Source organism: Agelaius phoeniceus, chromosome 18 (assembly GCF_051311805.1).
Source record: "Agelaius phoeniceus isolate bAgePho1 chromosome 18, bAgePho1.hap1, whole genome shotgun sequence".
NCBI classification, from domain to species: Eukaryota; Metazoa; Chordata; class Aves; order Passeriformes; family Icteridae; genus Agelaius; species Agelaius phoeniceus.
Window position 1 is genome coordinate 6,978,704 of NC_135282.1, and position 22,987 is coordinate 7,001,690.

Consider the following 22,987-nt stretch of genomic DNA (forward strand, 5'->3'; position numbering starts at 1 on the left):
TGAGTGGTTAAACATGCTTTTATTGAAAAAGCCACTTTTTCCAGCCCTTCAAATGTAACTATTGTCAATAATTGAACACAAGTACTTTTCAAAAGTAGATTTTAGTATTTCGAACTTTAGAAATGTAATAAGTAACAGAATATTAAATTACAATGTATATGAATTTAATGCAGTGGAAGTTATTGTTAGAGTACTGAAGAATTCTAAATATTTTTAAAACCATAAATATATTAATCTCTTCCCTTTGACTCAAGTAGCATTAATTTAAACAACAACAACAACAACAAAAAATACCCACCAAAAAAGAACCAACCAACATGGAGCCAGACTTAGGCACTGAACAGAGTCTGGAAATAATAAATGCAGAGACTTGTTTGCTGTTCATGTTTGAGTCAACTGCTAAAGGGCAAATGTGTTTTTGCTTCCACTGCTACCAGCTGCACAGCTTCTATGTCTAGGTAGACATGTAAACACACAGAGAAAATATAAGGCAAAACCTATAGTCTTGTGTTGCATATCTCAGACATTAATGGTGGCAAATGGAAGCTGTTACAGCAGGTGAAATCATAAATAATTCAGTTAAATATTTCAGCAATCAGTCTTAAATGCCTTCACAGAGAAGGATTAAGATAACTGGATGCACACTGCAGCTAATACAGGGGAAGACTTGTGCAGGAGATTTCTTTCTGGCACCTGTTTTTATGACATACTATTGCTTTAAAACAATGTGCTGTCTCAGCTGCAAAATGCAGCTTCAGAGGGAATTGTTTCATTTAAGAAAGAAAAACAATTCTGAATTGTGGGACAAACATGCAGGAGTCTCTTACAAAGATAGGAAAATATCACCAGGAGGAAATTAAAATACTGATGGGGTTATTAAAGGCAATAGGACCAGCAGGCTTCCCTTTGGTTCAGTGTTCATTGAATGCCCTGGATTTGTACTCAGGGAGGCACAGCCATGTAGGGTTCATTTCTAAAGAAAGTGAGCACTCAAAGTTTGCCCCACCTTAATTTTGTCTTTCAAGTCTTGCCTGCTAAAGGAAGGGGAATAGTTCTCTAGTCAATGTGCGTTACCAGCAATAAACAGCTGGTGAATGTAGGATCAGAGCAGCTGCAAATATCCAAGTGTTGGATGCTGAACACTATTCCTAGTATTTCAGTGTTTTTGTACACATGCTCCTGTTGCCATGAGGAGTCATTTAATGTAGTGGACTGAGGTGTTCTAAGCCTATGTAGACCTAACAAAGATAAAGCTACATCAGACTTTAATAGAACAAGCATCTGGTATTGGGTTGCTCAGCTTGTCTGTACACTTCTCTAAAGAGTTAGGAGATGAGATAATCTTGCTCTTTAATATTAGAGTTGCTAATGCTTGGTAAGCTTTGTGCTAGACTGTAGAAGTTATGAAATACTTAAAATGAAGTTTACAAAACTGTATGCAAACATGCATGATTGAATTCTTATCCTTGGCTTGGCAAGGCTTGGATTGTACAGGCAGAGCTATAAGCAGGAGCTAACTCAGAGCTCCCAACAGAAAGACTCAAGTGATGCCACAGGGACAGGGGACTGATTGACATTTCAGATACAAACCACAGGGTGACTGCCCCAGGTTACTTTCATTCCCATCCCAGAAAAGGGGTTCTGCAGTCTGAAGTACCTTTTCAGAGGATGCTTTCTGGTACAAACTACATCCAAGTCTCATGGAGAAGAGATGAGGTTAGTGAGCTGAAGGGGAGATGGCATCTGTGCTGTGGTTTGTATCCTTGTAATCTCAGTCCCAACGTGTGGGAAGGAAAGATTGCTCTCAACAAAGCTGCCAAACGTGACTGCCACTCTCAGCTGCTGGGCACAGCTTCTGCTCATGTCCCTGTTCCCCCTGGGTTTGGGAACTGATGTTCCAATCTTTCCCAGTTCATCACTGGACTGAAGCTTGGCACAGCGTGGGAGCAGCGGGGGTCTCGCAGTTCTGGGAGGGCTCAGCAGTGTTGGCGTCCCCACCTGCTGAGCTCTGCTGGTCCCTGGAGGAGCTGGGGGCCTTCCCATGGCCTTTGTATGCCGTGGGGGATTTAGCCCACAGGGGAAGGCTGGATGTGAAGGGGGCAGAGCTGTTCCTCTCCGCAGTCAGAACCACCGGCTGCTTCTCTGGCACGGCTGGAGCATACACAGCATTTTGCTCTGACAGGTGATCTCCACACTGACTAAGGTGTTCTGCCAGGACCAGAGGCTGCTGATCATCCCCTTCTTCAGAAATAACAAAAACTGGTTTGTTTTTATCTGTTTCTACCATAAGCTCCTTTGTTTTTGAACCGTTGACCAAGTTGATTTTCAGTGGGTTGGAGCTCTCTAGAAGATTTTTGGGGCTTTGGCTGTTAACTGGAGATGCTGCCCCTAGATGTCTTGAGGGATCCAAGGACCTCATATGTTTGCTGTCAGGGGAACTGGCTAAAAATCCAAAATAAGGGTTTCCAAATCTGGATTTCTTCAAATTGCAGGAGGTTAACTTTCGCTGCCTCTGTGCAGACAGAGTGAGGGGATACGAGGCATTACTGGCAGATGAATCAGAGTAAACAGTCTCTGATGCTCCCTCTATCTCAGTGGCTGAGATTACCTTTCTGGTTGGCACACCTTGGGGTCTTGCAGCTGTAGAAAAACCCTGCACAAAATAGTACAAAATTAGCAGACATGCTATGAAAAGCAGCTCTCTCTCGAAATTTTGATCCCGAGAGAACTAAAAGTTAAAATTCCTGGTTATTTTAGAGATAAGATGCATTCTTTAGCAAAAACCTATGTTATTACCTTAAAAAGGAAGAAACATCCTTTATTAGCTCTGTGACAAGCTGTTGTTTTGATGACTACAGTCAGTGAGACCCAGATATCCCTGCCACACCTACGGATTCCTTGCAGTGCAATAATAATACACCAATTATAATAAATTCAAGGCATAACCAGGGGAAAAAAGCACATGTCAGAACACTCAATGAGATAATCTTGTCTGAAGGCAATTTTTAATGTTCTTCTGGACTGGGGATAATTTCTTAACCAGGTGCCAACTGCTGGAAAATACAGCTTCTTAATATTTTAGGAAAGCCTGGCTAAATTACAATATAATTAGGCAGAGACATTCCCATGCGCCGAGGAAGATGGACTGAGATGTGTTTGCACTGCAGGACAGAGAGGTGAGGCACTGACCAAGGGGAAAAACGTGTCCCATCAGTGAACAGTGGGGAAACACAGGAGCTGAGACCCCAACACCCTCCCCTCCCTGCAGGACTCACACTGCTGTCAACCAGCTTTGTGAAGGGGCTGTTGGTGCTCCAGCTGCACCATTTCTTCTGGAGCTGTGGTATTGGAGCCAGGAGGTCGTGGAAGGTGCGGGCGCTCCAGGTGCGCTGCCGGGGACAGGGATTCTCCAGCTGCACATTCCCCTTCTCTGCAGCCCCTGCGGCTGCAGGGTGCGAGCTCAGCCAGTCAGACACAGAGCCCGGGCTTGTGACGCTTCTTTTCAGGTTTTTGTCCTGAAAATGGTAAATAAAGATCACTTATAGGCATCTTTCATCAAAACATTTTTAAAACACTTTGAAAACAGGCCGTTGGTGCAAGAGATTTGCACTAACAGTCAGGTTAGATTGAGTCCTTCTCAGAGGAGTCAGGAATGCAACTTCTCATCATTTCTGTTCCAGTGTGCTGGCTGAAGCTCGCTGGCTTCCCTGGAGGAAAGTTTTACCCTGCTCCCCCAGTTTCGGGTTTAAAGCTGAAGTGGGAAATTTCAGTTATGTAAGATATAGTCCTACAACCCTCACTAAATATATGAAATATCTACAGCTTAATTTTACTGGAAGTATTTGACAGATCAGAGTCATAAACTTCACTGTGTAAAACAGAATTCTTCCACTCTGCTTGGTTCTTGGAAGGCTCCAGGTGTGTCTGTCTGGGGAAATAAAACTTAAGGAGGATGGAGTCTACTGAAAGAAATCCAGAAGCAAGCAAGAAAATCAGAAGTCTCAAAAATGCACAGGTTGGGGGGAAAAGACTGAAGTAAGTGATGCTCTTTATCCTATGTAAGGGAAGTATTAAAAATAATGAAAAATAAAGAGAAAGGAAATAATCTGTTTTCAGTGTCTGTGCTGAATAGAACAAGAAGCACAAGAACTGGATTGGAGCCAAGGGAATTTGCATTGCACATAAAAAAATGCTCTTCAGGTGGACAACATGCCTTAGGAGTAGAACAAGACATCCAGACAGCTGTAAAATTTGCATCATCAGAAGGTGAGACTACATTAAACTGCTGCCACCAGCCCTGTGAAGATCAGAGTTGATCAGACATGGGAATGGACTATAGGCAAACATCTCTTCCATACAAGTTCTGATGTTGCATTTGAAATCGCAATTTTTATCCTTAATATTGATATGAGCTTAGAGCCAGGAAAGTTAGAGAATTCCTGACATTCCTGTGAATCTCCTTTCATTCTTACTAATACTTCACCTGTTATTTAAGCCTCCTGTTACACAACTCTATACATATTTTTAATTTTCAGCTGTGCGAATATGGTTGTCATGAGAAGAATGAAAAATCCATATTTCCAAAGTTTACAGTCCTTAAAGAGTGTCTGAAATAAATCCCACAGTGTCCTGGATTTTAAATCCTGAGAAACCAGAAACATGTAATTTGATATTTCTGAGAATCTGAATCTCCCAAGTTTCTGCAAATCAAAGAAACTATTTAGTGAATGTGTCATATTGGAAATGGATGGGCAGAGAGGCAAGAAATTAGCACTAGATCAGAAAAAGAAACTCAGTAGGAAGCCAGGAGAGGCATCAGGCTCTGCATAAGTTGGTTTCAATATTAAGCTCCTAGTCTAAGATTTTATTAAAGGGACAATCTTTATTTATAAATTTTAAGCTGCCTGTCTTCTCCTTAGTGGCCCCTTCAGGCTGTCTTAGGATTTATTATTCTAATATTATTATAAATACTTCCAAACTGATGTAAAAATTAGCCTCTGGTTTTGAGATAGGTACACAGGAAGTAACTGGGAAGATGAACAGTGTATTTTTTAGACTTTGGAAAATGTTTTGGCAATAAATGTTTGTTAAACTTCCATGATCATACTCTTTACTCAAACCTTTGCATCTGAAACTTGCAGTGTCTGATCAGAAGACAAAGATCATAGTCATAAGTCATCCAAAGGGTGAATGGTGCCTTAAACCAAAGGGGATTTAGAAAGCCATGACTACTGGAGGACACCTGGAATCTCCCCAGAAGCCCTCCCACCCTCCATTTCCTCACACCAATCACAAACAGAGGGGGTGTTTTGCTCTCCCAGCTCTTCCCTCATAACACAGGACTGGTGTCTTCAAATAGGTTTGAAAAGCTGCAGAGCAAAAGCTGCAGAGCAAAGCCAGTTAATCACTGGCCCAGGCCCAGCTGAGCTCAGGCTCACACTTGGTGGGCAGCAAGGACCAAGCAGCCAGACACAATTTCTCAGGGAAAAGGTCAAGATAATTTTTTTAATGAAAGCTCCTTATAATTTAACAAATTCTAGTCAAGCATTTTGCGTGAGGTGAGTCTGCTGGCATTATTTACTGTACTGTGAAGGCTCAGGATTTCACACACGTTTTCACAAGGGGATAACTGCTCAGCTCCTGCCAAGGAACGGGCTGGGCTCCAGCAGATATCTCATCCCACTGCCTCTGCTGGCCACAAAGCCACACACCACATCCTCTGTGAGGCCTGGAGGCTGGCTGGCCAGCAGCACTTCACACCCTAAAAATACACACCTAAAAATTCAACTGTAAACACGTCTGACATCCAGGAGCCCTCAGTATCGAGTGGCCTGATGAGAACCCCTTGGAGGGCAGGTTTGGAATTAGTCTGCTGTGCTCAATTTTCACAGCCCTGGAGAGGATGGTCTTCAGCTGTGGGGAAAGACCCAGGGCTTTTAAAAAGGTCCTGCCATGCTTCCAGCCTTGGTTCCTTGTGGAATTTGGTTGGGAGTATTGCCTCACTTGTGTGCTGCATGGGCATCACTCAGGAGATGCTTTCTGACTTAATAATGTGTTTAATTCTTTGGGTTACTTTCACTGTTTTAACACTCTTTTTTTTTTAATGTAAAAATGCCCTCTGAAGGTTGCTTGCAGAAGCAATGTCAGAATAGAAATGGGGGGGTTGTGTGTATTTGTTCCTTCTGACTAAAGTGGGGAAAAGGGGCTGGAAAATGGTTTTTCCTCCTTGCTAGAAGCTGGGTGTGTGTGGGGCTGCCACCAGGTGAAGCTCTCTGCTCTGGAAAGGACCAGGTTTGTTCAAGGGTGCCCAGTCTGGCTCCAGCTCCCAGTGCCCTGCTCCACAGAAGGTCACATTCAGGCAAGGGAAGGCTCCAGAGCTGTTTTCCCTTCTTTCCCTCTCTCTCTTCATCAGGGTGGCAGCTGGAGGAAAGCTCAGCACGTGTCTTACACCAGTGTAGGAAAATCCTGACCAGCCTGGCCTCCTGGCTAATTTCCTAATCAAGTGCAGGGATACAGAATGCTTTTGTTTTGTAAACTGTGACAGAAGTATTACATGGCCTGTCCTGGGCATGTGAGTTCCTTGTGCTGGTTGTTTATCCTCTTGTGGGAAAAAGAGACAGGGCACTGGAGAAGAGAGTATTGACCTGGGAAAGGCTTTAGCAGACCCTGCAATGGATGTGCTCTGTCTGCACTCACTCAGGGCTGAAGAGGTGACAGCCAGACCTGAGGCTTCTGAGCCATCATCTGTTTCTAAACAAATAAAGGGCCAGGATTCCAGGGGAAATAGCTAAAATAAGAGAGAACCTGCTGAATCAATTCAGGTTTCTGTCTGTGAATCTGAGAGGGCCTCGGTGCTTTCACTTGAAGTATTTGATTTTTTTGGAGCCTAAGCTGTTAATTTTCACATCAGCTTGGTGAGACCCTCTGCCAAGCTGAGGAGCTGAGTAACTTCCCTGATCACTTGGAGGGGTGGGCAGGGGTAGGTCTGACCCTCAGGTCCTTCAGTTGCTGCAGGTGGTAATTTTAATGGAACATCAGCTTTGCCAATTAACATTTCTGCAGGTTGATCCTACTGTCTGCTGGAAAACATCTCCTTTATTTGCTAGTAGGGTTCTGCATTTGCTCTTCCCAAAGCTGGGAAGATACAGGCTCAGGGGATCACAGTCCACATCATTTGATAGCAGCTCAGCCTGAGGGGTAAGAGAACTGCCTGGTTCAGGCCCTGCCTTTCTAGAAAATGGGCATTAGGCAAAAAATGGACAAGGGCTGTCCAAGAGGGACATCCTGCAGCCTGCTGGAGATGCTGGGGATGTACCTGTATCCTGTAGGTGGTAAAGCTCAGCCCACTGGTGCCAGGTCCAGCAGAAATGATAAACACTTCATCACTCCCAGTCTCCGTGGTCACTGCAGAGATGGAGGAGGGCACATCTGGGTCAGTGTCCTGAGGAGACCGTTCTGTGCTGCCTCTGCAGGAAGTGACTGAGAAAGGAAGAAAATCAATAAAGACTCATTGCAAGAGTCCAAGACATCTGTTTCCAACTCCTCCCTCCCTCACCAGACAATCTAGAACAGCCTTTGGCTGGCTGCTGCACCAGCCAGAACAAAACTCAAGTCAACAGTTTGGTCTCCTGAAACTGCAAGCTTTTAAAAACAAAACAAAAGAGGAGAGGAGAAACACCCTTGGGTTTGCTTTCTAATAAAAACAGACATGAACTGAAGTTCCTTGTGTTAAACACACGAGGTTGTCCTGCAGATCAGAAACTTACAAACTCGCTCAACTCATTATTTATTTTTATTTACTCATACCTGCTAATATTGGGAGCTGTAGCTTTTGGTTAAACCCCAGTGAATCTGCTCCTACAGGCAGCCTGATGCTCCAGGGGCTGCCATGGAGGGGATGTGTGTCTGCACGTGTCCCCAAGGCCTGTCACCTAGTCCAGGCAAGGAGAACTCCAGCCACAACCTCCTCAAGAAGGAGATGGGCAGCTGTCGTGGCTGGGAGTACAGAATTAGCTTTTTGTGGATACCCTTGTGAGAGCTGAGTGTGTGGGGGCTGATGGTTCACTGGGAAACTGATGGAAACACAGCAGAAAGTTCCTCCCTGTTGGCCTCCACTAACCAAAAGGGGCACTGGGGCAGTTCATGTGTTGTGACTCAAAACTGCAGCACGTGACATTCTCTGCAGCTTGGCTGGGATGTTTTTTCCTGGAAGGACACTGTGAGGTAAATGTCACCCAAAGCACCTCCATCCATCCAGACCCACAGGAACAGGGAGCTGAGGAGCTGGAGCTGGCCAGAGACAATCTGAGCTTTGTAAAACCCCTCCTTTCTGGACAAAGTTAGGCCCAGGGCAGGTGCATCTCTTCCCCAGCTGATGGGTCCGTGCAGGTTGTTTGTAGCAGCCCGAGCCCAACACGTTTGCTCTGCTAACCCAGTGTCTGTGCAGTGCCATGTGCTGTGACAGCTTGTGCTGGAGCTGCGCCTGCAGGAGCTCCTTGCCAGGGGAATTACCCTGGCAGGGAGGGGGAGCAGCAAGGGACAGTGCCCACAACGGAGCCTTTCTGCTGTGGAGCTGTTCCCCAGCTGTGCACGGGCGGGACAGCGGCAGGGCGGAGGGAAGGAAGGCTCTGATGAAAGATCTGATGGAGTGGCCGGGGCTCGGGGCTGCCCCGACCCACGCCCCGCACTCACCCGCCTGCTCCCGGCTCACAGAGTGGTTGTTGTTTTCATTCTCCCGGCTTGGCACCACCAGCTGGAGCTCATTGATATCGACAGTGGAGTTCTGGATCCTGTTCTACAACTCAGAACATGCCCCAGTAAACATCGTCAGACAAACAGTGCAACAGCCAACATGAAAGAGAGAAACAGCAATTGCCGAAGCCATTAGCACTAACCTCCTGGTCACTGCATGCGTTGGATGAGCTCCTTTTGGGGCACGTTCTCTGCCTGGAAAGGAGAGACAGCAACAACAACAACAAGCCCTCGAGTGAGTTAAAGATCCACAGCGGGAAAGTTCTCGGCTCTGCTCATCCTGCGAGGGGAACCCAGCAGGTTATGAGCATCCAAAATACTTGCCAAGACTCAAGGCAGCAAGGCCTGTAAACAAGGGGAGAAAATGATATGCTCATGTGGTGGAAAGGCAGCTGAAGAAGAGAAGAAGCTGTCATCTTCTTCCTCTGCTCGTGCAAAAGCAGGAGCAGAGCCCAGACCTGTGCCGAGTCCCACCAGGGTCCCCCTGGCAGCTGCTCTTTCACATCAGTGACTGAACAGCAGGACTGAGATCCTTCAGTCTGGGCAGTGACATCCCTCTTGTCCTGCTAGACAGAATATTTAATCTGCATAGCTAACACTGCATACTGGGTTATATTTAGCAAGCAGAGAGCATCAGATGCTGCTCATTTGTGTGACTGTTTCACTAAAAGGCAGTGCTGTGGCAGATGATGATGGGATGAACGTGCCTCTTGGCTGAAGGGAGACACATGCATGTTCTTAGCCATTTTTTCACATTTTTACTAAAACAGATTATGAAACAACTAGAGTTATAAACTTTTGGACAAATAAGACTTAAAGACATCACAAAGAAAGGCTGGCACTGGTGGACCTGATAATGACTGAAACAAGGGCAGCCTGTGCCCAATGGTTCTCCAGGGGACAGTGCAGGCACGGGGGAGCATTAGGCACTGACTGATGGGGTGCAACCCAGGTTATTGCAAAGGCAGATTCTCACCCCAGGTGATGGCAGGGCAGCTTGAAGGGGGAGAGATGGCAACACTGAAGGCTTGATGGAGTCACTGCACACTCAAGGGTTGGGAGGGTATGCAGACCTAAAGTGCTGCTGCAATTCATGGGTTGCAACCATACAGCCAAAGTTTGACTGCATGGGACAGGATTAAAATTAAATAAGACGGACGTATCTGTTGTTCCTGGGGCTTGGGAAAGAAAATAAAAAATCCCCCATTACTCGAGCCAGGCTTCATGGCCAAAAGTAATTAGAATTATTGGCCAACTAACAACTGAAGCTTTCATTCCCTCCCCAAGTAGAAAACAAAAGCTGCAGTGTGGCAGAGACTTGGAGTTTCCCCAGAGAGCTTTGCCCTGCTCAATGCAATGAGCCTGAGCAGATACTGCTGATGACTTGGTGCACTGGAGTGGCAGTGGGTGCCAAGCCCATCCCAGGCCATTTCTACTCCTGGCAAGGCTGAGCCTGCTACTTTTAGCTAAGCAAGAGCAGCAGATAGAAATGGAAAAAAAAAATCAACAGCTGAACCTGGTACCAGAGGAATAAATAAAGTATAAAGAGAAAAGAAAGTTGAAGGCAAGTTTACAAGGCCAAGAGCTTCCAGGTTCCTCTTGGCATCCTCTGCAGTGCCCAGGCCAGCCAGGACAGCGTCCCTGGGCCTCAGGAGGCTGGGCCCAGTTCTGAGTGTGCTGCACTGCTGAAGCAGCATCATCTCCCCCCAGCCCACCCTGACATTTTCTGCAGAGAGGACAGACTGTGGCTAATACACATAGGACACCTCATTCCAAGCCCCTATTTAGGACAAGAGGCATAAAATAGAGCTTGATGGGCTCAATCTAAAAGAAGTTTAATGCTTAATGGCCTCAGCAGTCTTATTCTGAGCTGCATTAAAAACCCACAGCTGCCAGTTGTAGGCAAGCTCCAGCCAGGGCCAGGGTTCTGGGGCCAGAGACCAATGCCCTTGCAGCAGTTAGCTCAGTAAAGAGGGAGAAAAGGTGCAACACAGGGGAGGTAACTCAGCACAGGTCGTGGCATCACTGCCACCTGGTCCCCCTTAAAAGCTCTAAGTCTGACAAAAAATAGAGTGGTGTAATCAAGGCTTCCCAGGAACAGCATGCAGGGAGTACAGGAGGCTGGGACAGTAAACACCCTGTCAAGAGGCTAAAGGAGTAGGGGTAGACTCTATTTAGATTCAGTCAATAGCTGGCTAAGGTATAGACATCTTCTTTAAAAAAAACAAAACAACAACAACAACAACCAAAAAAAAAGAGTTGTAGAGCAATGAAGAGGCATAAATGCCAGTGTTAAAAGAGGCAAGCCTAATCCTGTGCCATAGGGACCCCTGTAGGATGTGTTCCCAGTGGCCAAAACACAAAAACATTGGTGTGTGGGGCTGAAGCCCTGTGGACTGTTTTTCCTGTTGGTCAGCAAGAGCAGAACATTATTTTGTAAACATCTAACAAGCAGAAAGCCAAACTGTGAATGTGAGCAGCATAGCCTGACTTTCTAAACAGGCTTTGCAGAGGAAACCTCAGCCAGTGGAGCCTCAGATTGCTGGTGCACTTTTTGGGTTGAATAATACTCTGCTTCATGGATTGTTACAGTGAAATTAAATAGGGGTATTGGAGCAGGAACAGCCTACTCAATATGTGTATCAGCCCAGACTGCTGCCATAGCAAAGGGAGCCTGTTTCTGTCTCTTCTGAAGATTGGCAAGGGTATAAAAATAAAGTATTTGGTATCTGGAAGACATTTTCCACCAGACTTTTTCCTTTAGAGCTAGCAAAAAATTGTGGTCTAAATTAGTGCTCTGCGAGCTCTTTAAAAACAAAAAGGTTAGTTAAATGTAGTACATGCAAATTTAACTCTTACAGCTACAAAAAGCTCAGAGACCCTGAAAGCAGGAATTTCTATGTATACAGAACAGAGATGATATTTAAGCTTCACCACTGTGCCTGTGTTCTCTGGTGCCCAGTGTGATGGGTGTGCATTTCATGTTTATTCTGCCAGAGCTAAAATGCAGCCTCCATCAGGAGAAGGAAAAGCAAACTGCTCTGCCAAACCAGCCCCAGTGCTGAGGGGCTCTGGGCAATGCTGAGACTCTGGGGCTGGAGGATTCACACTGGATGAGGCAGAGGATGCAGCAAGGGAGAAAGCAGAGCAGCTGCTTGATGGCTCTGGGAAATGAACACTCCTGCCAATATCCAGCCCAGAGTGGAGCCCTGCAAGGAGCACTGTTTGTTTCAGTTTACCTGATGTTTTCATGGAAGTCAAATCATTTGGAAAACTATGTTTATTTTGACAAAAACGTGGGGAGAATGGGCTCTGTTTTGAATTTGTTGGAAGGGAGAGAAATAAATCACGGTCTCTACAAAAATGTTTTCACTAGGGAGTTAGAAAAATGCAAACATATGCTGGGGGGCGGAGAAGTGTTCCTTGGATAGATATAGAGAAAAGAAATACATAAAAGAAAGGCAATTGACTATGGAGGCATGCTTGTGTAACTGTTAGCATTTAACTAGTTAGCATCAGGACCTGGAAATCCACAACCCAGCCTGACCATCAGCTCATTTGACTGGATTGCTTTGGATTGCATTTGGGAACAATGAGAGCTACTGCAGCATGGCTCTGGGCTCTTCCCCAGCATCAAAGGGATGTGCAGATGACTTCTTAGCACACTGAATGCATTGAATTTAGAATTCCTGCACAGTCTCTTGGATAAAATATGCTACAGATGGGAAAATATTTTTAAATCTTAATTCTATGTGGTAATACTTTGGTTATTATTTACTTTTCTGCAGAGTGCTAGTGATGGTTAGTTAGAGCCAAACTGTGGGGTCTCTGTGAAAAGATGCAGTGACTGTCAGCTCAGAGTGCTCAGGAGACTCAGGGAAGGATGATCTTTCTCTGCTGATTTTGTCCATCAGCCAGAAGCTGAGATTCAAAGGCACCACTGCCATTGAAACAAAAAATGCCCAGGAAGCTCCTGACTGTTCAGGTATTTCTGCAGGAAAAAGAAAATAAATCTGAGGTACAGGAGCTGTAGAAGTAGGAAAGAAAACTGAGGAGCCTAGGGCAGGAGCAGTGAGGGGCATTGAGTCCCTCTGTACCCACTTCACCACATTTGGAGGACAGCAGGAGTTAGCAGAGCAAAGGAAAGGTCGCTCTTCTCTGTGATTGTAACTCTCCTCTGGTCATTTCCCTGTGGATAACATCACATGCTTCCAAGGCTCTGGCATCACCTTACCTGCAGGCTATGCAGAGGGCAGAGAGCAAAGCAAGAGCAAAGACCACAATCCCTGTTACAATTGCCAGCAGCATCATGTTTTCCTTCCTGCCCTGCCTCACAGCACCCACGGGGCCGGGGTCACTGATGTTCCTGTACTCGAACAGCATCGCAAAGCCTCGGCCCCGGTCCGTGGTGGTGATCAGCTCCATGATGACCTCGACCATTTCCAGAGATGAACCAAACACCAGGGTCTTGTTTACAGGGGAATTTGGGCCGCAGAAGCGAGAGGAAAACGTGATGAGATCGGAAACGTATAACACATCATGGGGACAGACATCCCCTGCTGACTGAGGGCTGGAGGAGATTTCCATGGGCAGTGCTGTTGAGGGAAGTGTCCAGCTCTCTGCTGTGACTTCATCTTTCTCACTAGCAGCTAGGTGGGCAAGCAACACCTTCCCTTCCAAATCCTCTCCTGTGTCCAGGCTACTGGTGTTTTGCCTCTGCATTGAGGCACTACCAGCCGCAGGGAATGGCAGCTCCTCTGGCTGAGCCTTGGTCATTGCTTTGGGTTCCTTCATCTGCTTCCACTGGTTTTCTTCAGATGCTTGCTTGGCTTCATTTTTTTTGGAGATGGTTCCTGGAAGTTCATCCAGGTGACCAGCAAGGTCCTTTGACTGGTCTCCAGTGCTGCTCAGGTTCTGAGCCACCTTCGATGTCGAGCTCCGGAGAGAGGGTTTTGTGGTGTGGACAGCAGAGTCCAGGTTTTCCTCAAGAGAAGGCATGTCCTTATTTTCTGTTGTAGCAGGGGCTGAGAAGCCATCCCAGGGGGTTGGAGTTTCACTAGAGCTCTCAAAAATGTCAAAGTCAAATATTTCCAAGATGAGATGGGTCCTCATGGGAATGAAGAACTGCCAGACACAGTGTGTCCCTGGGTAGTAGTTGTTTGGAAAACCTGGTGACAAAATCAGGCCTCTTTCCATTGATTCCACCACTGCACCACAGGAGTAATACACCTGGGAAATAAAACAAAGAATCTTACACCTTGCCATAGATTACACCCAGGATGCAGCCTGCCAGACCAATAGAAGGTCCAGCTCTTTTCTTTCCCTTCAGAGACTGGTTTAAGATACCCCCGAGACAGGGAAATTCATTAAGCTTGTGCAAGTCTTAGCTCCTACTTTTGTGGAGCATCAATCTAATACAGGAAGCCACTCTTAGAGACTATGAAGTGTATATTGGATGGTCAACCTCCAAGAGAAATATAACCCACGTAAGTAATTCACATAATTCTCACTTCCTACTACTGATAATTTGTGCCGTTGGCAAACATACAACTTTTTGACCACACAAATGTGTTGCCCTAAACAGTTGGTTGTGTGAGAAAAACCTTAAGAAGCTAAAGGAAAAATGTGTCACAGCCTTTAAAACTCTGTGTTATTTTCATTACAAAAACATATTTATGTAAAAAAAGAACCTTTGCATTGATGATCACCCATGATTCATCCAACCAACTCATCTTCTGTTTCAAGGACATTCAGCCTTATTTACTTCAGTAAAATGTAGCTGCTTTTGATTGGGCAAATTGTCTCTTTTTCAAGTGCAAAGCCTCTCAAAATAGTGACAGCAGTTATCAGCTCTCACCAGTAAACCAGCAACCAACATGCATTTTACATAACACAGTGACAGTTCCATGTAAATCTGCTATTTCTTCCTTCTCCACAAATAGCCTCCAGCCTCCAAGGAGGAAGGAAGTCCATAAATGGTGGCCATAAAAACCACCATTCTGTGCTTTTCTAAAGGTGCATGAGGCTGCTTTTGCACATCATATTTACAACTACCCTCTCCCAAAGCCACTCTCAGAGCCTTTTTTCAAGATTCTTTCATAAATTTGCAGAGCACAGAGCCCAGTCTGTGCCTTAGACAATTGTTTTTGAAAAGGGAAAGAAAAAAAGACCCCAGAAGTGCTTAGGTCACAAGCCTGGCCTAGGAGCATGGGTTTACGAGCATTAATTGGAAAAGAAAGGGAATGCTTTGGGTTTGGTGTGGTTTTTTTATTGGAAATGATTAGTTGTCTTGGTCTGTTATCTATTTAAACACAAAAGAACTTGGCAGTAGAACAAACGAAGCTTATGAAGTCCATATAAAGCCACAAAGATCAAAATACTCCAGATTTTTTTTCTCTTGGTCCCTCCCCTTGGCTCATATTGAAATGGAAAGAAAAAAAAAAAAGGAACACCAAATGTTAAAAGCTCCTAAATAGAAACAAAAAGCCAGACCTGTTCTATGAGGCACAACCTTTGTTTTCCAACAGGTGCTGCTGATATTTTGGGGGATTTCAGGGTGGATGCAGGATGGCCACAGAAAAGGACCAAAACAGTAACGTGGGTGGAAACTGTGTTCTGTATTCAACTTGGAATCCAATATTTGACTTGTAAAAATGTCATCTAAATCAAAGCTTATGTTAATTATGGTGGAATAAACTACAGGCTGCTCATTTAAGGCACCTGGGCTGGATTATGGCTGGAAGTCTCAAGTGGAAAAGAAACCACATTCATTGCCACACACATATTATTCTCTGTCTGATCCCTTAGGAGTCCCACATGTAAAACCAAAACATACTAATAGAAATTTACTGATCTTTTCTCCAAGAGATAAAATGTTGGGGTTCGGTCTGGATTAGTTAATTCATGGTAAAAATCCAGGGGAAACAAGCAAAACTTTATGCCAATTTAAGAGGCTACAGGTCCTAACAGTTAGATCCATTTACTAATTCCCATCAGAATTATAGATACAGCTGTTGCCACTTGGATTTTACTGAAAACTTGCTGATTTCCAGTGAATATGCTCCTCTTTCCTCAGGGAGAGGATGCTTCTTACACTTGGAAGAAGAGTAGAGGGATTTTCTGTTCCTTCTCTTGTATTCCTTCCCTTCATCCCAGCATATCGGTGCAGTCTTGCCTTTGTTCCACACCAATCTTCCGAGCTCACTTTTAAACAAGTATTTGCATAGCAAGAAACAGTAAACACGGCCCAACCTTTGCACTAAAATACGTGCCCAGTTTAGAGGCAGGATGTGCACTGCTGCTCTCACAGGGTGGCACTCCTGGATGTGGGAGGATCACAGATTGGCTCAAACCTCCTTAAATTAGCAGTGATTGAGGGCTGAGATTTTGTTTGGTGGAATATGTGAACTGATCCAGTTGCCTTTTTTCAGACACTGAGAAGGCGTTCACAGCCCCTCCTCTACTACCAGGAGCCTTTGTTAACAGCCCAGAGCTGCAGCCACCAGGTCAGGGGGTCCTGTGGGATTCAGCAGCAGAGGGCTGAGTGGGGAAGTGCATCCCCCCCAAATCCCTCACCCCCACCCTCAGGATAAGCTCTTTCCTGCCTTCACTTGCACTCAGAGCTGTCAAACTGTCATCCTTTGAGCAGGAATATCTTGCACGTTCTGTGTACATCCAAGGAGTCTCAGATGCAAGGTGCCTCTTGAGCCACCAGCTGGCAACAATAAAAACCCCAAGAGCTGCCCTGCACCCCCAAATCTGGGCAGAGAGGGATGTGCAATGTGTGAATTCCAGAAATAGGGCTAAAAGGTTGTGGCAGTGGGGGAATTGTTAATTTATTATGGCTTGTGAGACCAAAAAGATTCAAGACTTGCCCTGAGATCAGGGAAAAAAACCCACAAGGGACAGGAAATGCAAGATAGATCTGAGGGAAGGGGAGGGGGAAGGATTTCTGATTAGATTATAATCCCCAACTGAATGAATGACAAAATGGTTTTGTTCATTTGAATCACCCATTATGAACCCTGAGTTTTGCCAATTAGACACAGATGTTCCCTTCTGCAGCAAGCTACAGACTTGTGAGCTTTTGACAGATGCACACCAAAAAAAATTTGCACTTTTTTAATCTTTTCAAATGATAGGTTGTTGTCTTTTTAAAAACAACAATTGATATATGCCCACACCAATTAGGTGAATTATGAGCAGGGAGAACCAGATTAGCAGTCCTGTTTGTCTGCTTTTCAGTACTTTCCTCTCTGGCCAGAGATTCCAAATGTTGCCAGCAGTTGTGTTGAACTGAATCTCCAGTCCATTGTGGTCACACAAATCCCACCTGCCTGCTGTACTGGGGGAACTGGGGAACTGCATTTAGTGTGTTTAGAAGGTTTAGAAGTAGCTCAAATCTCAGCTACTGCTGCTCAGCCCCAGACACAATGGTTGGCTATTTCAGAACATGCCAAGATGTTGCATTTCCCCCTTTGACACTACACAGCCCTCTCAAAAGCTTAAATCTTGTGCCATTACTAAAAAATGCCCATTGTCATGTACTTACCTCCTCCTGTGCTGGTGTTTGGACTGAGAAGTTAATATTGACATCAGCTTTGAGCTATTTAAGATACACATGAGTAAGGAGTTATAAAGCCTCTGCACCAGGAAACACAGGGCTAAGGAGGGCAAGGAGGACCTTGTGCTTGTCCCTCAAAGGTGACAGTGGAAGTGGTGCTCTGGTGGTGCTGAGAATGCTCTACTGCCCTCTGAGGAGCACATCTGCAGCAAACCCATGTGTGATGCAGCTGTGGGGATTTATATTACACATAAAGCTGTGCTGGGTTGGAACAGAAGTGACTGCAGACACTGCTCAGGAATCTCACTGCAGACACCAGATCTGAGTGAGACACCAGATCTGAGCTGCTTCCCGAGGAGCAGCAGCTCCCAAAGACACAGAGGCCCCTGCTGTGTTATACAGGGGTGCAGCACAAAGCCAGTGTGTCACTGCTTCAAACTGCATTCTGTACATCAAAGAGCTCTTGAGAAGCAGGAGGCACTGATGAAAAGCAGAATCCCATGCATAAAAAGGAGAAAATTATTTTTGGGGGCAGATGGGATTTTACCATAAGGCCCACCCAAGAATATGCACTGGGAAGAGTAGTTATCATCATCTGATATATAATATAATCTTAACTCTGCTCTCCACTCACACAACACCTACAAATGTAGGCCTGGAGCCTCTGCATTCTTCCTGTAGGAACATTGTCAGGGAATCAACACATTCTAAGGGAATCCCACTCTCTACAAGATTTATTTCATTTAATAATATAATTATCACCCTTTAGTCACAATTACTCCCCAACAAGGCACCAGGCTATAGAGCTGGACCAGAAGCATGCTCAGAAGCAAGCTCCTCACTTTGCCAGAGGAGGAAAGGACAATTTCTTGCAGCAGCTCAGAGCAATCCCATGTTCAAAACCTGCAGAGTTCTTGCAAAAAGCCATGAATGGCAAGCTGTGGCAGCCTCTAGCTGGCCCACAGCCTGCTCAGTGATGGGTACCAGCCTCTGCCTGAAGCACAGGGAGCAGGCATGGCTTGGTTTCTCAAGCATCCCTGTCCTGCCTGCAGGAGACAAGTGCTGCTGCTCAACCCATTTGTGTTCTTAGATTTTGCTTCTCTTTCTTCATTTGTGTTAATGCTGGTTATGAGGAGCTGCTGGTTGCAACATCCTAGAGGACACTGCCTCACTGGCATCCCAAAGACTGTTTATTTTAAAAGTGTATTTATTTCAAAGAAGGGGAAGGGGAACATCCTGTCTTGATGTTTGATATTCCTCTGTGAGCACAATCTCAGATTCTCTGGCTTGGGACCTATACAATGTAGTTTGTTTTCTTTTATAAAATACCCAAGAAATAGCAAGTTCTTGTGGTGCATACCCAGAGTCAGAGCTCAGCAAAGGAAACTGGAGACACACAGCTGAGCCACTGAATTTCCACTACATCCTTGGGGCTAAAACACTCACCTAATAGAGGTACCCAGCTGCAGGCTTGCAAGGAAATGATGTGCAAAGTTCATAACCCACTTTGCCCTCATTAATGCTTTATGCACATCTCAACTTCTGTGCATTTCTCACATGTATTTTGAGTTTCAGGCAGATTTAAAAATGTCACTTCCACTTCTTTTTAGAAACAAGCGTAGGAATAATCCACTATATTTCAAACTGACTGAACATTAAGAAGTGCTGCATTTATTAGTCTTTTCAAGCACAGATGTGTATTAACTCCTTATCCAAGTAAAAGGGCTTTTTGGTCTTTGCTTGCAGGGGGAAAAAACTGGTATTGGAGCAATTAGTGGAGGTGAGGATAGTGAGGATAGAAGCTTTTCATGCAGACCTTAGGCCCTTTAAAAAATCATTGTGAAGATAGGATATTTGGTTATGATCCCATGATTTGAATCAGAGGGTTATTTTATGTTTTGTCCCTTCCTGTAAAATAGCCCCACTACTTAAACACTTCTAAGAGTAGAAAAGAAAGATCTCCTCTACAGGTGGATTTTTTTTTGCTTAATTTAAAAATCAAAATCCACTGCACATCCTAGAGCCAGAACAGGACAGTGTATGGGCATCCCACAGCAGCCTTATCTGGTCAGCCTACAGCTGATTCCACAGAAGCCACAGGGGTAAGCAAATAGTTTCTGCACAGAGATGGATGCAGTCTTAGAATCCAAGATTGTTCAGCCTGGATGATTAAATTTAGCCCTCTGAGCTCAACATAGCATCAGTGGGATGAAAATCCAGCAAGCTTTATTTGGGATCACTCACCCCTCCAAAATTAAAAATGTCTTATGTGCACACATGCACACACACGTGTGCTTCTTTCAAAGAGCTGGAAATGCTTCAAGGCTCCTTCACATTTATCCTGCCCAAGGGACCTCTTTAAAACTATGGCTACACCAAGATCTTTGCTGAAAACACAGAGGGAGAGGTATGGCATCCCAGCTACCTCCCCCTTCTCCCCTCCAAGCATAGGAAGTTCATTCCAAGTTAAAGATCACTCGGGCTCCTGAGGACATTTGAACAGGGCCAGCCACCTGGGATGAAATATGAAGTAGCCCAAACATTCAGCCAGAGCAGAGAGAAAATGCTGAACTTGGGGTTTTAAAAAGAAAATGAGAAGGAAAAAGGGAAAGTTGTCATTCCACAAGCCCAGCTTACAAGGGAAAAACAAAATAAAGACAAGTCTTTACTTGCTGACATGGCTGGAACTCCCTGCAAAGCGACCAGAAATACGATTCTTGTGGTTCCCAGCAAAAGCCTCAAGTTTTCCTCTCACAGTATTTCCAAGCTAGGGAAGTCTGAGCTTTTTGGATGCTCATCAAATACAGGATCTGAGGAAAGACTATCCCAAGAGTGAGATAGAAAACTCCAGTCTGTTGATTTAAGAAGTGACCACATTTCCTTCACTAGCTGACTGATCTAGAGATCAAAGCTGGTAGGACTTTTTCCAAGCACAGGACAAAGTTAATCGGAGACTTTGGAAAATTAGTGCTCCATTTAATTTTGCATTTTCAGCTCATCATTGCATGTAGGGTTTATTTTCTTCCATTAGAATGAACTAGATACAGCTGCAGCACATCTAACCTATTTTTCCACCTGGCAGTACAAGAGTTCCTAGAAATGCCTTGGAATCACCACTTCCCTCTCTGCCAAATTGCCTTTGCTGTTTGAAGCATGAGGCAACAGCAAAAGGAGACTCTCATCCCACATTAGGGCAGCTCTTCAAGTGTCTCTGGATGATTGAAAGTAGCAGAGTTAGCACAAGCAGATCAGACATGGGATTGACAGAGCACAACAAAAATTGCTGACACTTTGCTTAGTTATTAACTTCCCCTGTCTCCTTTTTTTTTAGTCTTTATTTGTAATTATTTTTCAGCTTGATCTCCAAAAGAGTTCCCATCAATTATGAGAGTGCCCTGCTTGCTGAGGGGTCTCCCTTGCCCTCCCAACACAAACCCACCTCCTGCACATGTTTGTTCTCCTTGTTGCTGAGCCCATTCACACAAACAAGCTCTGAACAGGGCTCAGAGTGGGACTCAAGCTGGGCTGAGCATACATTTGCTTTTAATACATTTATGGTACCAGAGCAGTTGCACTCATGCTTTTAAATGAGGACCTAATACTTCTTGAAATGAGTGCAACCTGCTGGATTTAAGCAAAACCAAACCCACATTTTTTAACAGATGCTCTGTTATTTTAGTGGTGGGCAGCAGCAGTTCCACCACATGAAAGTGATTATGGATGTGACATTTCCACTCTGCAAATCCCATTTTCAGGAAACGGACTTGTCTTGTATTCCTTCTTGGCACACATCAGACAGCTTCACAGGGCCCTGTTTTCACATTTCTCTCTGAGTTTTTTATTGTTTTTAATAATTTGCAAGACATTTGAAGAGGATAAATATGCAGGTAGAAAAGGAAGGAGGCTGTGAAAGCCTCTCAGTGAAGGAGAGAAGGAAAAAAAATACAGCTAGAAGAGTAGGGGAGGGAACTAGGAATGCAGTTCAGCAATTAGAGCAAAGAATGCAAAGTCTGAATGAGACCTGAGGACTTGGAGGCCCAAATATGCCTCAGACTGCAGACATGCCATTCTCTCTTATTCTTCCCATATGTGACTCTGCTGCAGCTCAAGCATCACAAGAAGATTGCTGGGAAGGCACTGCTTTATTTCACTGGAGAACAGGCAACCTTCTCCTCACTTCCTACCAAAAAAAGAATAATCAGGGGGGAAGGAATGTTTTCATAGGCGTGGATGGAGGCAAATAAGCTCTGCTGGGATGGCAAGAGGCTGGCAGGGCTCAGGGTACCCTCACCTGCTGCAGGTCTCCAGGGCCAGCTCCCAGAGCCTGCCTGGGGATGCAGCATTCCCTGGAGCAGCTTTCCAAACCGTTAGGCAGGCATGGCCACAACAACTCCCTGGGAATCAAAGCAGCTGCAGGAGAAGTGGCAGGAGAAGGTCAGTGATCTCATTAGAGCCAGGAGGCCAGGGCCCCCAGGCACAGCGAGGTCCCAGCTCCACAGCTGCAGTGTGTTTTGATACCTGGCCCTGGCAGATTGCATAACTGCACCATGAGGTCACCATCCCTCCTGCTTGATCCTCGCTCAGAACAGGAGGTGGGGAAAAGGAAAATCACAAAAAAACAAACACGGGCACTCCGACAACCACCAGGCACCGGGGAGAACAACAGCCCTCCTCATTTAACTCCAGAGATGCTTGTTCCCAAACAACAAAAAAATGCTTGTTCCCAGGGACACAAGCAGGGGCTGTTTTGTGAACAATCACCCATGGAACAGCCAGTTTTCCATAGCATGATCAGCAGTGTGTGCAGCCTGAGCATACATTGACATTTCGTGCTCGCCTTCAGAGCATGCAGGGTAAAGGGAGCAGAAATGCTCTGCTGCATTTGGGAGGTTCTGGTGAGAAGGAAAACCAGTTCATCCTCATTAGGCCGGAGATGCCAACCTACACCAGAGTTATGAGCAGTGGGCAGATTGTTTCTGCAGCAGCCATGGACCTTTTTGAGTATCTGCTGCAAAATTCCTATATTAGATGAGGAGCACCCAGCTCTGGGTGCAAGGAATGCTGGCTAATTTAGCTCGTTCCTTCTGCAAGCAGAAGCCAGAGTTGTTTCCCACAGAGGGAGATTCAGAGCAATAGTTAGAGATGGTCTGATGTGCCCTCTGGAAGAGGGTCCCCCCTCTCAGGAAAGGTGGGACTGCAGGAGGCTCATTGCTAACACAAGGGCTCAGAGGTGAAGCCTCGGAACACTGAAAAGAATTCTTGTTCTTTTCCACCACATCACAAATAGGCAGAAGTTCTCCCCTTTCAATTCTCTAATTAGGATGGAGTTGGGTTCACCTACAAGATCTCTTACAACTTACAGCTATGATCTATATTTTTAGAGCTAGAAATGCTTATGATGAATAGTTTTTCTCTGGGCTTGGCAGCTCATGGGTACATTTGCTACCTGTCAGATTCTCAGGCTGAAGTTATCACTACAGGAGTAATCCTAGCATTCACTGACTACTCAGTAGTTGTTGCATGTCAAGGTGCAGATACACTTATGAAGTGGATAAAATGTTGGTAGAGTGTGAAATACAGATAGAAGTGCTCTGGAAGAGACCTAGGCCAAGGCACAGGACATTTTTTCTTCAATTTCATTTACATCCAGGTGCTTTTACTAGAAACCAAGTG

General features: G+C 45.2%; 1 protein-coding gene across 1 annotated transcript in view; it reads right to left on the reverse strand.

The window, feature by feature from the left end:
* The window catches only part of LOC143695452 (uncharacterized), a 31,567-nt gene continuing 8,580 nt past the window's right edge, over positions 1-22,987 (reverse strand). The window contains exons 2-7 of the mRNA XM_077187815.1: positions 12,986-13,980; positions 8,895-8,946; positions 8,692-8,794; positions 7,316-7,479; positions 3,276-3,515; positions 1-2,653 (exon numbers count right to left, since the gene is read on the reverse strand). Of these exons, the coding sequence (XP_077043930.1) occupies positions 1,916-2,653; positions 3,276-3,515; positions 7,316-7,479; positions 8,692-8,794; positions 8,895-8,946; positions 12,986-13,980 (2,292 nt within the window). The 3' untranslated portion in view covers positions 1-1,915. The remainder of the gene's footprint in view (positions 2,654-3,275; positions 3,516-7,315; positions 7,480-8,691; positions 8,795-8,894; positions 8,947-12,985; positions 13,981-22,987) is intronic.